The following is a 13,727-nucleotide window of genomic DNA, read 5'->3' on the forward strand; positions in this document are numbered from 1 at the left end:
TTGATATATATTCTCTCACTGAATGCCTAACATCACTGTCAAGAAATAGGTATTATTATGCCCATTGTACTGATGGAGAAACTGAGGTTCAAATGTCAAGAGACAAACACCAGATCACAAAGTTACTGGTGGTAGAGGGAAGCTTTGTACCCAAATCTGCATGACTGTAAAGCCCATCCCTCCTCACCTCTTGTTAGATGTTGCTCAATATCCACTTTTTCATCTCAGAAAGGGAGGGAGGTGAAGTGTCTAAGAAGCTGGGCCACACTGGGCTGGGAGAGTGTTTCTAACTTAGTCCTTAGTTCTTTGTAACTGGTTCCCACTGGCCCAGTCCCTTTGCCTCCCCCCAACCCCTGCCACCTCCTTGAAGGTCCGACATTATGTTTGTCTGGGGGAAAAAAGCCTGGCAACTCAAAAGCCTTCTTAAATTATAAAAATATTAGTCTCTTATTCAATGGAGGGAGAAAACCTAGAGGCAGAAAGAGGCCTAGAGAATCAGTCTTGAGGAAAATCAAGTCAACCACATTTCCCATCCTATTCATTTTCTAACCCATTGAAATGGGATTCTAATTGCATAAAACAACTAATTTTGTTCATTAAGTTTCAATTAAATTAATCTGAAATTCAGGATAATGGCACTGTTGAACAGCCATATTAAAGATGAAACATAATCTCTCTTGACTCCATTTCCTTTCACAAAATAAAGTTCAGTTACTGATGAGCTCGTGCTACAAGGTCTCTTTTATAAACGGCAACAAAGGGTGCAAATTTGTGAGCAGCAATTTTTATTATCATCAACAACCATTTCTTTTGTTATCAAAATATGCAGAAATTATTGTGGGGCCTCTTTTCTCATTCTGGCTTTGATGGGAGGAGGCATTAAATAAATAGCTTCATAATCATATCACACTGGAGTCACACAGTGAGAGCCTGCAGGGGGTGGTCTCAAAGCCTTGATGCAGGGCATTCTGTGGACTAAGCAGACATTTCAATTTTTGGCTTTTAAAGACCTCAGATAATTCCTCCCCTAGAGTCCAAATCTCTGTTTCAGGGCAAACAAGAAGCATTTCTCCCTACCTAGGTAGCCTAGCCCATGCCTTTTTCTGACCTAAGGAAGAACCTGCGCTCTAGAGTCAGGGAAGCAATGGGCAGCCTGTCTAGGTAGTTGAGTCAGCCTCTGAGAATGAGCCTTCCCACCCTCTGGTGATAACTGGCCCTTTCTATTGGCAGCCACCAGAATGGCTCCATGCCACCATTTCCCTCCTCAGGGCCCTGCTGTGTTCACAGTTAGCCTCAGTTGGCAGAATGTATGCCCCTGGTCAGCAGTTCTGAGACTTTCAAGCCTGGTAATATTAACTTACTATCTGAACCTAAGACAAATGCCATCAGTCCCCAGCCCAGTGACAGCATAAGTCTGCGTGGCATTCAACCAAGCAAGTGGCTGGCATTCAATCAAGCTTAGTGAGGGTCTGTTATGTGCAGGGGATCTCAAGGAATATGGAGATGAATAGGCCCTATATAGCAGGGGGTGAATAGTGGGTATAAAATAAGAGGTCCACATCTTTATCCAAAATCCATAGGGCTAGATTTATTTTGTGTGAGTTCAGAGGTTTTAGTATTTCAGAAAGGAAATTTCATACCTACTATCCCATATTATCTAACACCCAACATGACTATCCTATAGTGGTATGTTTGAATATTCATATTAAGAGAGATAAAGAATATAAACAGCCTCCTATCAGTTCAGATCAGGTCAAGTTTCCTACTAAATGACTTAGGAGTTATAAAAAATCTTCTAGAGCAAAAGAATAGCCACCCAGGAGAGGAAAGGGCCCTGGAAGGGAAAGGGGTAACTAGATCATCCGTAATATTCCTGCAAGGGGCCAAGTTGCAGTGAACTGAGAGAACTGACCTCTATGGAGGGCCTGGGGACTGACTGTAGGGTATGAAAGTCCCATCAGTGAACGTGGGGCCAGGGATTCATCTTTCTCCAAAGAGCTGCTGCAAAGGGCTGTGCTCTAGTGTTCCCAATGGCTATTGGAGCTGAGGGTCATGCTCCCCCACAGTCTCCTGGGCCCCACCTTCAAGGGCAGCTCTGTGGCCAGGGTGTGCCTTCCCCCTTTGTGGTCTGTCTTCCACTAAGAAGACCCACATGACCACCACCACACTCACAAACCTGGCCAAACCAACCTGGCAAATCTTCATTTGGCCAAGTGTGTGTCCTCTTCTCAAATGGGTGAGTATATTAAATAACATGTCCAGAAGAACCCTTCATACTCAAAATACAGTCTCATGAAAATATTCTTAGGCCTCTCAGTTTCAGAAATGTTCTTTAAAACACCATAATATATGAAGACAGAATGAATACCACTGAATTAAAACTAAGTAATTCTGGAATTAAGGAGTAGTGATGGCTGCACAACCTTGTGAATATACTAAAAACCACTGGATTGTACATTTTAAAAGGGTGAATTTTATGCTATATGCACTATCAATTTATAAAAAAACTAAATAGTCAAAAGAAAAAAGTTGATTCAGTGAAATGACTTTCAGCTTCACTCCACTCTCATGACCATACCCTGAACCTTATCAACACTTAACTGTATAAATTATAAACGAATCCTTCTTCCTCTGCCCACTGCTTCTGGTCTTGAAAACCTCTCCTCCTCTCATCCTCTGCCAGGCAATTTAGCAGTTGTCTTAGTTTCCCAGTGATAAACTGCAACATACTTAGTGGCTTACAATAACACAGTGTATTTTTTTTAACTTTCTGGAGGCCAGAAGTCTGACATCAGTTTCACTGGGCTAAAATCAAGGTATCAACAAGGCTGTTTCCTTACAGAGGCTTTAGGGGAGAATCTATTTCACTTTTTCCACCTTCTAGTAGCCACCCACATTCCTTGGCTTCTTGGCTCCTGCCTCTGTCTTCAAAGCAGATCACTTCACCCACTTCTTCCTTCAACATGCCTGCTTTTCAGTCTCTGAACCTCTTGCCTCCCCCTTGTATGGACCCTTCTAATTATATTGGGCACATCCAGTTAATTCAGGATAATCTCCCCATCTCAAAATATTTAATTTAAAAGCAACTATGAAGTCTCTTTTACCATGTAATGTAACATATTCACAGGTTTTGGGGATTAGACTGTGGACATCTTTGGCAGGGGGGAGGGTATTAATCCGTGTTTTATAGCCATCCACTTCCTACATCCCTTTATTTTCTCCCAGTCAATTCCCTCTTGACATCAACTACCTTTCTTTTTCAACCCAGACTAATGGGGAGGAAGAAACTATTCTCTAGCATCTTTAATTCTCTTATACCCTTTTCCATACACCAAACCCACTAGAAAGCTCCTTCCCGAAACAATTCTATAATCTGCCTTTTCTGCTCTTTAATCAAGAATTAGTCTCCGTGGATGAAATCTCCTTTTCTGTGTGTGAGACCAACCATTCTACCTCTGCTCTCAATCTCTTTTCCTTCTTTCAGGATTCCTCCATCAATTGTTCTCTTTAGATCTTCAATTTCTAGACCCCTGCTGTTAGCAATAAATTATTTTCTTTCATCTTAAAGAAAAAGTGAGGATTCTTCATTCTGGGTAAGGGGGAGAAGACTTAGTTCTCCCTACTCCTCCTGGCTAAGTATAACTAAAAGTCATGGACATAATAGAACAACCATAAGAAGACTATGAAATGTTGAAAGAAGCAAGAAAACTACCTAGGGGCTTCAGGATCTAAGAACTGGATAGGAATGTGTTCTCTGAGTTTTCTTCTTATCTCCCATATATCCTGGACTTGGAAATGGAGGAGTCTGAAAGCTGGAACCACCAACAGGCACAGGGGAAAAAACCAAACCAAAACAAAAACACTTAAAACTTGCTCTCTATAGTCAAAGGACCCAGAAAGAAGCAGCATAGCAGGACAAAATCCTTTCTGACAATATTGTACCCCAATCAAACATAATGAATGGTCCCTGCCTGCATAATCTCAGGAGAGACCAAATGGAGAGTTTAGATTTCTGTCCCTCACATGGTGGCAGCAAGTGAGCTGGGGTGGTACTCCCCCCTCAGCCTCAGTGTTGTGCTGGTGGAGACCGAGTGGGGAATCTGGACTTCCACCTCTGTCCCCTAATTACCGAAGCCTGGAGGTGCTGGGTGGCATTTCTGTCCCTGTTAGCATGCTATCAGTGGGGACTGAGTGGGCCTTCCCAATAGCAGGAGGCTGTGTTCCTCACTTTTTCAACCAGAGAATGGAGGGGTAACCTTAGAGAGCAGAGATCTAGAGAAAGGAATTCTATAAATATGCACAAGAATTTGCTGACCGACTCACACATGAAACTGATTTACATTAACTCACCAAAAAGTCTGAGAACTGAACTAAAGTGTGGAACAGTACCCTGGTTTGCAGAGTGGCCTCTCAGTAGCACACAAACAAAGCAGATCAGAAGAGCTCTGAAAACTGAATTGTCATTGGAACCACAGCCCACAAAAGTAGGCCAGGACCTAAGCACTAAACCAAAACAGGGTGACCGCTGGCAAAAAGAAAAGATTTAAATATAATCCAAAGTCTTCTAACATAATATTCAAAATGTCCAGGTTATAACTGAATCATTTGTTGTGACAAGAACCAGGAGAATCACTTGAATAAGACAATCAACACACAGTAATACCAAGATGAATCAGATGTTGGAATTACCTGACACAGATTTAAAGTAGCCATCAGTAAAAAAAAAATAAAAAAATAAAAAAATAAAGTAGCCATCAGAAAAATGCTTCCATGAATAATCATGAACTCTTTTGAAACAAATGAAAAAATAGAAAATTTCAGTGAAGAAGTAGAAAATATAAAAGAGAACCAAATGGGAATTATAGAGCTGAAAAATACAATAACCAAAATAAGAAATTCATTCAATGAGCTCAATAATAGTTTGGAGAGGACAGAGGGTAGAATTAGTAAATTTGAGGACAGATCATTAGAACTTACCCAAACTGAACAGAGAGAAAATAGACTTATCATCAGTGGGGGTGATGGGTGGCTCAGTCAGTTAAGCATCTGCCTTTGGCTCAGGTCATGATTCCGGGATCCTGGGATCGAGCCCCGTGGTGGGCTCCGTGTAGTGTCTGCTTCTCCCTCTCCCTCTGCCCCTCCCCCTGCTCGTGCTCTCTCTCTCTCTCTTGCTCTCTCTCTCAAATAAAATCTTTAAAAATTTTTTCATTTCTTTAAAAAAAAAAAGATCAGGGACCCATGTAAGAACAACAACAAAAGACCCAACATTTCTGTCACTGAAGCCCAGATGGAGAGAAGAGTGTGGAATTTAAAAAAATATTCCAAGAAATAATGACTAAAAATTTCCCAAATTTGGTGAAAGGCCAAGAAGTTAAACAAATCCCAAATGAAATAAACCCAAAGAAATCAAAGCCAAGACACATTATTGTCAAGCTTCTGAAAACTAAAGACAAAGAAGAAAATCTTGAGAGAGAAAGGGGAGGGGGAGAGACTGAGGGAGGAGGGGAAGTGGGAGAAAGAAGTAATGCCTGTCCAACAGGGAACACCAATTTGAATGTTAATCTCATCTGAAATCACTTGAAATGCTCTTACCAAGGTCACTATTGGCCTCCTAATAAACAATTACATGATCTTACTTGGACTCTGCTGCATTTTCTCTCTGTCAACCACTCCTCCTTTTTGGGAACACTGTCTTCCCTTGCTGTCTGGGACATCAGAGCATCCTGGTTTTCCCTTTCAGTGCTCATTCCCAGGCTCCTCTTTTTCTACCCATCTGTTTAGCTCTTCCAGGGCTCTGACCTCTCTCTTCTCATTTGTTGTCCACTTGACACAAGACATGCTCTCTCTCACAGTTTTGTCCACTGTTCACCTAGATTTAAGTCAGGTTTACTGAGGTGCTATTTACATCTAGTAAAATCCACCTATTTCAGCGTTCAGTTCTATGATTTTTGACAAACATATAGTCCTGCTACCACCACCACAATCAAGAAAAAGAATATTTCCTCCACCACCCCCCAAAATTCCTTCATGCCCCACTTTGTTGTCCGTCCCTCCCCCACCTCCAGTCCTTGGCAAGAACCAATCTTTTTTCTGTCTCTACAGTTTTGCCTTTGTCAGAAGGTAGATTCCATGTATTTTTAAACATCTACCATTAAAAATGATGTCTTCCTCTTTTATACCTCTAGTGCTGTCTTCTGGGCTTCAAAGTTGTCTATCCAATGTCTTTTGTTTGGGTCATGTTTAGAATCCTTTTTTCTTCATGCACCAAGAAGGTTAAGGGATTTAGAAGTTACTTAGAGCCTTAGTTTCCCTCCATGAAAGTGGGTAATGTTACTTTGTTGATTTCTTGGGGGAGGTTAAACAAGGTAAATAAATGCCACTAAGGAGCCTACCAGGCTTGGTATTCACAACAGATACTCAAGACATCGTTAATATCATCTGCTCTTAATGAAGTTCAATTTCTTCAAGGGTCCTGCACCTACTGAGGATGGAGTGTGACATTTCTGAGTGCTTAGTCCACTTGCTGGAGAGGTCAGGCCTCCTCAGAGGCCAGGACTCCTTCTCCCCACCAGTCAGTGCTATATGTCTCTAACAACACACTGGGCAAAAGCATGAGTAACATTTGCAATAACTGCAAATCTTAATTCTCAGAAAGAGTTTGTAGTACAATTGAGTTTTGCAACCAACCAATTACAATTACTTCATGTAATAAAAATGCCTCTAGTTAGCTTCAAGTTTATGAGGCTGATTAATATCTGAAATAGTTTCATTTCAGATCCCTTTTACTTAAAGGCAAAAAAAAAAGTGCACAATGTTACTTTGCAGCATATACTACTCTAATATGATACTCATAAAACCTCCCAGTCATTAACAGTACCATACACATTTTAGCCCTGTTTCACATTGGATGGGTACAGGGAGAAGTGACCCATTCACTCCTACATCTTTTTGTATTCTGAGTCTACATGTTTTCATATACTATTAGCCAGTAGCAATTTATAATGTATTCCAAGAAGCCATGTGATATTTTACTGGATGCTTCTTCTCCATTTCTCTCTAGATGAACAAACATAAGTACCATAATAAAAGTAAACTGACAAGAATCACACTGTTCTCATTCCAAACACACATAAAGAAACTAAAATGTTGTGAAATATGCCAGGCAGTTTTTATTAATCCTCTAACCTCCAGAGAAAGGGCTTGCCATTAGATTTACATTAGAATTGTCACAGCTAGCAATTTTTTTAATACCAGAAGCTAGCCTTCAACTGATTTCATGCTACACATACACACTAAAAATGCAGTTAGTGTAACGCAAAGAAATTAAAATTACAATTGAAGTGTCATACAGTAAGTGAGAAAGCTTTAACGATCTGTCTGGTCATGGAGCTAATAATGACTTTATGCAGAATGCAGTGAAACAAAGGTGTCTTTCTCAAGAGCCATTGTGCATCTGTGGCCAGCACTGTTTTGCTGAGGCCGTATACAGCTGTACTTGGTTATAGGAATGTGAGTTAAGTGAGCCTATAAAAAACAGCTGTATTTGAGATCACATAGGACTCTGCACATTTCCTCCCTGTGGCAGCCAATCAGAAATCTTGCTGACAGGCAAACGTGTACAGAAGGAATGATCCTATTTAGATTAATTCTTCTTAATGCCTTACACAGGCCTACTTCCCTGGCATATCGTGGAGAAGGCAGGTCAGCTCCATTCAAAACCTGGAGATAGAAAAAACAAGCTTGATTATGATAAAATATATGATGATATTGGTAGGGAATGTGGAGGGCCCAATCCCTGTAAAAGTAAGACTGGTGGGCTCTTCCCCAGCTCCGAGTTCAGGCATGAGGCACTCCGGAAAAAGAGCCCTCAGCCAGCAGGTGGTCTGGAGAACTGAGATTTAACTGTGGTTCTGTTATTGCAGTTTCAGTTCTGTACTCTCTACCCAGTAACATGATACATCCTCACTCTTTGCCATGAAACTTTGAAATGCCCTTGAATCCCTGGCTCTGAGCTTTGGCCCATAGGATGTTAACCAACACCACAGAGTGGACTGAAATGTTGCTTACTTGGCTGGGCTCACAGGCTCTTCGGCCTCTACCACTGACATGAGAAGAATACACCTGAGCTAGCACACTGGGTCCAGTGGGATGATGGGAGACATGTGGAGCAGACATGTGAGCTAACCCAAGCCAAGGTCAGCACAGCTGCCGAGCCAAGCCCAGCTCAGGCCAGCCAACCTGCAGGCCCATAAGCAAAACAAGTGCTTCCCATGGCTGGCCACTGAGATTTTGCAGTTGTCTGTAATATAGCGTGATTGTGACCATAGTTAACTGAAGCAGTCACTAAGGACTCTGTGACCCTGGGCAATCTCCTCCCTGCCTGTCCTCCACAGCTCATCTATAAAGTGAGGGAAGGGACTGGAGGGTCCATGCAGCCTTTTCTAAAAGTAACTGGGGACCAAGAAACCTGGGATGAAAAAAGCTCCAGACTCTAGGTGCTCAGAGTTCTTCAAGGCCCAGAAGAAGCTGAGGGAAACACTTCAGTTGGCCCTGTGGGCAGGTAGAGGAGCCTTTATGCCCAATGACATGTCTGAAAGGTCTGGCAATGTGTCCAGTTATGTAAAAAGTCTGTGAACGAAGAAAGGCCTGACAAACTTTTTAGACAGCTCCTAAAGAAAACTTGTTTTTCTGTTGATTTAAACATAAACAAAAAAGTCAGAAGCAGAATTGGAGAAAAAGGAAATCTTTATTTTTAAACACTAGTACATTTTCAGGCTGTTTTAAAAAGGAAAAATCATATTAGTTGAAAACTATGCATCAAAGCATATTTATTTAAACTCTAATTTTACAAACACATAATGAAAGAAATATAGTTTATAAATATCTACTCAGAATATTATGAAAAAAAAGTGTTTAAAAATAACAGCCCCAGATATCCCTCTTTAAATATATAAAATTCCCATACAATTCATAAGAATTCTTTCTCAAGAGCCAAAAATTTCACAAAGGCCAACAACTCAGTTCTCATCAGACACAATCAAAAGTAACAGGGATATAAAAAAATGTAAAAGTTCTGTACAAGGGAAATTACAGATAGCACACGGGTAAATCTCATTACCATACAGGCCATTTGTGTTTTAAAAATGTTTTATAAAAACTGCCATTTAAAACAAATAAGTGAGAGTCCTTCCCTGACTGTGGAAATTATATAAATTATCAGCCTCTTACCTGGGTATCGAGGCTCCCACTTGCTGGGGTTGGGGAGAGAAGTGTCCATGTGTTTCCTGACTAAGGGCCTAATTAGGCCATAGGTGAGGACCCACCTCCTCTGTCACTGGCTCTTTTTGGTGGGTGATTCACTATTATTTCCTTTCACTTAGACAAATTCTTTGGGATCACTGAACACAATTGCTCACAAGTGAAAGTAAGACTAGGGGAGGACTTCAGATTGTTGTTACCAATTAATAACACTTGTAATCTGTGGTCCAGGTGACCAAACTCTGAAAAGCCTAATTTTCCACTGTCAGACACATACCCTGTCACCTACCCCAGTGAAACACATCGCACGGCCCCAAGATTGTCCCTTCATCTTTCTTTTTCTGGCCCACGTTGCTCTGTTGCCTGTAGCAGCATATGCAGGTTATTGTCTCTTCTGACATTTTTTCTGAAAAGAGCTCTTCAAAAAAGTGCGGTACACAGGATCATCCACATATTCATTCTTAAACCTGGAACTCAGCACTCTTTGTCTCTTTTTCTCCCCTTGGATTATGTCTGCTCCATAAAATGTGTCTTCAAATCGCATATCAGAGGCTGTGGACTAGAAAGAGCCAGCGTCACGCTGCAGAAAGCATGGCATTTGACCATAACAAGAATGGACAAAGATCTGATCTAGCCAGCTCAGGGTGGCGTGCAGAGGCCTGGCCACTAGCCCAGGATTTGGGGCCTCCCACCTGCTCCATCCAGGCTCCTGCTTCCATGTAGCCCCAACTTTCTTCAGGATCTCCCACCCCCAGCAGAAGCAGGATGAAAGTCTTCTCATTTAAATCTCCCTCATTTGCCATCTCCCCTCTGGCTCTTGCCCAACCAGGTTTTTGACAAATCTATCAACAGTCATCTCTAATTCACCCCACTTCTATTTTCCTCTGGGCCTTCCCTGAAACTGTCCTTGCTTCAGTCCAGTTCCTATGACACTTTTTCACCGTAAATGTATTTGACGATTCTGTCACCTAAGTATTGCTGGAATTGCTGTCTTCTCTGACACTTTATAAGTCCTTCCTCCTGCCTCTCTTCTTCCTCTGGCTGCTTACTGTTGATGTCTCTGGGGTTCTCCTTTTTAACTATCTGTTCAACTCTGATGCTCCTGATGTTTTGCATTTCTCCTCTGTACATATGCTCCCTGAGCCCTCACACCCACACTCCTGGCTTCAATTCCTACTTCTTCTCCAAGGATGCTCACATCTCTCACTCCAGTTCAGACCTCCTTCTGTGCACAGGCCTGCATGTCCAACTGCTCAGCAGGCATCTCAGAGAACTGATCCCAGAGGCACTTCAAATCAACCTGCCCTAAATTGAACTCACAGTCTTCCCTCCCCATTATTATCCTTCCTATATTCCATACATGGCATAGCTATCTCCTATCTACGTAGCGACACTGTTTAGAAACCTAACAGTCACTATAAGTGTCCCCCATCCCCATCACGTCCAGGTCCCCTTCTACATGTTCCTTGAAGCCCTCCATCCTTTCTTCTTTGTCCCTGCTGGCCTCATGGTACAGGCCTCACATTTCCTCCTCTAAATCACTGCAGCAAATGCTGCACCCCCAGGCTATTTTCTACAGTACCACTAGAAGAAAGTGCTCTACAAACTATCTGATTATATGACACCCTGATTATCGTCTCTTCCAATAGCTTTGCTGCCTTTGAAGATGGCATCCAAGCTCTCTAGACCTACATAACTTAGCAAAATCCTACCCCATGTGCTGGTAAGATAGAATTATTTGCAGTTCCTGGCCACACCTTACTGGCTCATGGCTTTCTGTCATTGGATGTACTTTTTCCCTTTGCATGGACACTGTTCAATTTTCTCTGCCACAGGCAAACCTGAGGGCCCTTCTTTTGGTTCCTGTAAGACTTTGTCAACACAGTAGAATGAGGTCAGTGGCAGAGATGAGGGGCAGTTAACTTTCTTCCCACCAGGGATTCCTTGAACCCCTTGAGTGTGAGGATATTAGGCAGTACTGATTTTTACATGTTCTCCACACCAAGCAACTCAGTCACTGCTCAATTAAGTGTTAGCCAGGTGGAAGGAATGTGGGCCTTTTCTGTTATGCTCAGGTAAAGGCTACAGTAAGACACTATTTTTGCTTCCCACTTCCCTACTATTTTGTCTCCTAAAATGCATTTCTAACTGATTTTCACTGAGGTAGATCACTCCAGATGATGTCAATGCACAGTGCATCTCACTGTCACTGAGGCCACCTCCCCTGGTTGGTGACAGAGGCAGAGTCCCAGCTTTGAGGACTTGAAACACATGGTCAATCATGAAGAAGAGATAAACAATGGAACAGTTACAAAGAAGCTTGAAAACTAAAAAATGGACCCAGGTGCACAGCGGGCATGTTCCCCACCAGTTCATGAGATGGTTATCCAGGGTAACAGGCTACCTGCATGGACCCCCAGACACTACCTTGTTTCACTCGGGAAGAAAATAACTAAAAGATTATGGGTTGGTTGGGCACCCTCTGCCATTAGGAGAAAACATTTTTGTTTCATTCATTCTTGGCAAAGTACTTCCTATGAGTAATCTTTCCCTTTTATAAGTGCTAAAGTTATCAAAGGAGAAAATAAAACATCTGTGAAAGTGTTGCCACTGTGTGAGAACAGCAAAAGTCGGCCTCTCAAATACAATAATAAAACCGATTTACCAGCAGCTCTACTTAATTATGCACTGTTGCCATGGTTATTCTGTGAGACAATAAAAGGTAATGGGGCCGTTTCTGAAGTTAGTGGGAAAGAACCCCTGCAAAATCACCGAGGTGGACTGCTGACTCTTTTGAAAAATTTCTTCCCAAGTCAGCGTGTGTCTGGGTGAGCAGAAGTCATTAAAATATGAGGTCTCTTATTTAGCAGTGAGACTGCTAACCCACCCCTCCTTTAAAAGAACAAAAGAGATTTCTCTAACATAAAATATCTTCCATCAATGAGTTTTCCAATTAGATTTGTTTCACCAACTGGAAAAAAAAAATAGCAGTCATAGATAGACCAACCAAGGGCCAGAGCGTTATATACAAACCTGAAGGAAAGGCTGGATTGCTGTAACAGGAGCACATAAGTCTTCAATTCAATAAAAACAGAGGTAGCAAACTGGATTTAGTAACTATGAGCCTTTGTTCCTGAAGATATTTTCTATTAGGTTCAATTGTTTGACATAACAGGTTACACTCAGATAATATATGTGATTTATGTATTTTTTACTGACTCTTATTTTTAATTAAAAATTCTTCTCTGAAAATTAAAAAAAAAGTTGGATGTTGGTGTGATCGTTCAGAGAAATGGATCTTCGGAAATTCAGAAGCTGGGTTCAAAAAAGGCTATGCAGGAAGGCAACCTGGTATTGAAGACAAATCTATTATGGAACAAAGAAATTGTGATCTGAGCAGAAAGTAAAAGGCGTTCTTTTACTATGATTAAGAAACAGTATTTGAAATTTACAAGACCCAGCTGGTGCTTAATCACATATGCATTAGAAAGACCTGAGAGACTTAGAGGGGACTACCTACTCCATTCCCCATCCTTCAATCTCTAGGTGAATGAATGAATGAATGAATGAATAGAGGAGGGGGGAGCAAGGGAGGGCAGGGAGAGGAGGGAGAATCTATGGAAGACAGGAGCACAGCATGAGAGGTAGCCATCTTTGGTATCTTGAAGAAGAAGTGGTTCTTAAGAGATTTTTAAGAGGTAGGGCATGGACAGATTTTTTAGATCGTTTTTAGGAATTAACAAGAGGAATGTTTGATTTTCTCTTCCCTGCAGTTTATCTGGTGGTTAATCTATTTTCAGGTGTGTGGGTTCCCTATGTGTCACATTTCTCACCGGATGAGTAGCAGAGCTGATACTATCACTCTGCTCTTGATATACTCTGAAAGACCTTCCTCTCAAGGATGAAGCTCAGAAAGTCAGTTGATACCTGGTGCAGTTACCCTGTTCCTAGGACCCCACCTGACTGGAAAAGGAGCTAAATATACAACTGAAGATTTAAGGAATCCAAGGATTTTCCAAATTAAGGTAACTCTATCACTGCAGAAAAGTATATCATAAGCATTCACTGAAAACTAAGGGTGTCATTTATTCTGAAAAAAATTTCATTTTAGTCAAAAAAATCCCATTCAAATTTCCCTGTTCAGGATTTATTATTTTGCAGATGTAGTAGATGCAATTCTAAATGAGTTAAATTGACTTCATTTCAGGGTCCACTAAATATTTTATGATACAATAATGAAAACTAAGTTATTGTGAATTCTATTTTTTAACAACTTCAGTTTTGATTATTTGTCCATGTTTATTTGTCTTTTTAATGTCTTTTATACCCAATGTATAAAGGTTGAAACTAAAAACATTTTCTTTTTTTAAAAAAACAGCTTTAGTATTCCCATACCTAGTTTTGGGGTTTTTTATTCCTTCAGTTATAAAAGTGAGAGCTTGGTTTAATTATGAACTGACACAACCATT

General features: G+C 41.2%; 1 protein-coding gene across 7 annotated transcripts in view; it reads right to left on the reverse strand.

Moving 5' to 3' along the window:
- Positions 1 to 7,254: 7,254 nt before the first annotated feature.
- KDM4C (lysine demethylase 4C) overlaps positions 7,255 to 13,727 on the reverse strand; it is a 567,234-nt gene continuing 560,761 nt past the window's right edge. For 4 of the 7 annotated variants that reach the window (XM_027615394.2, XM_027615392.2, XM_027615393.2 and 1 more), the window contains one exon: positions 7,255 to 7,719. In XM_027615394.2, coding sequence (XP_027471195.1) covers positions 7,525 to 7,719 — 195 coding nt within the window. In that variant the 3' untranslated portion in view covers positions 7,255 to 7,524. Of the gene's footprint in view, positions 7,720 to 8,731; positions 12,607 to 13,727 lie in introns of those variants that run through there. The other 3 variants (XM_035723626.1, XM_027615395.1, XM_027615398.2) reach the window with 3 other exon arrangements.

The sequence above is a fragment of the Zalophus californianus genome, chromosome 13 (genome assembly GCF_009762305.2).
Source record: "Zalophus californianus isolate mZalCal1 chromosome 13, mZalCal1.pri.v2, whole genome shotgun sequence".
Taxonomy (NCBI): domain Eukaryota; kingdom Metazoa; phylum Chordata; class Mammalia; order Carnivora; family Otariidae; genus Zalophus; species Zalophus californianus.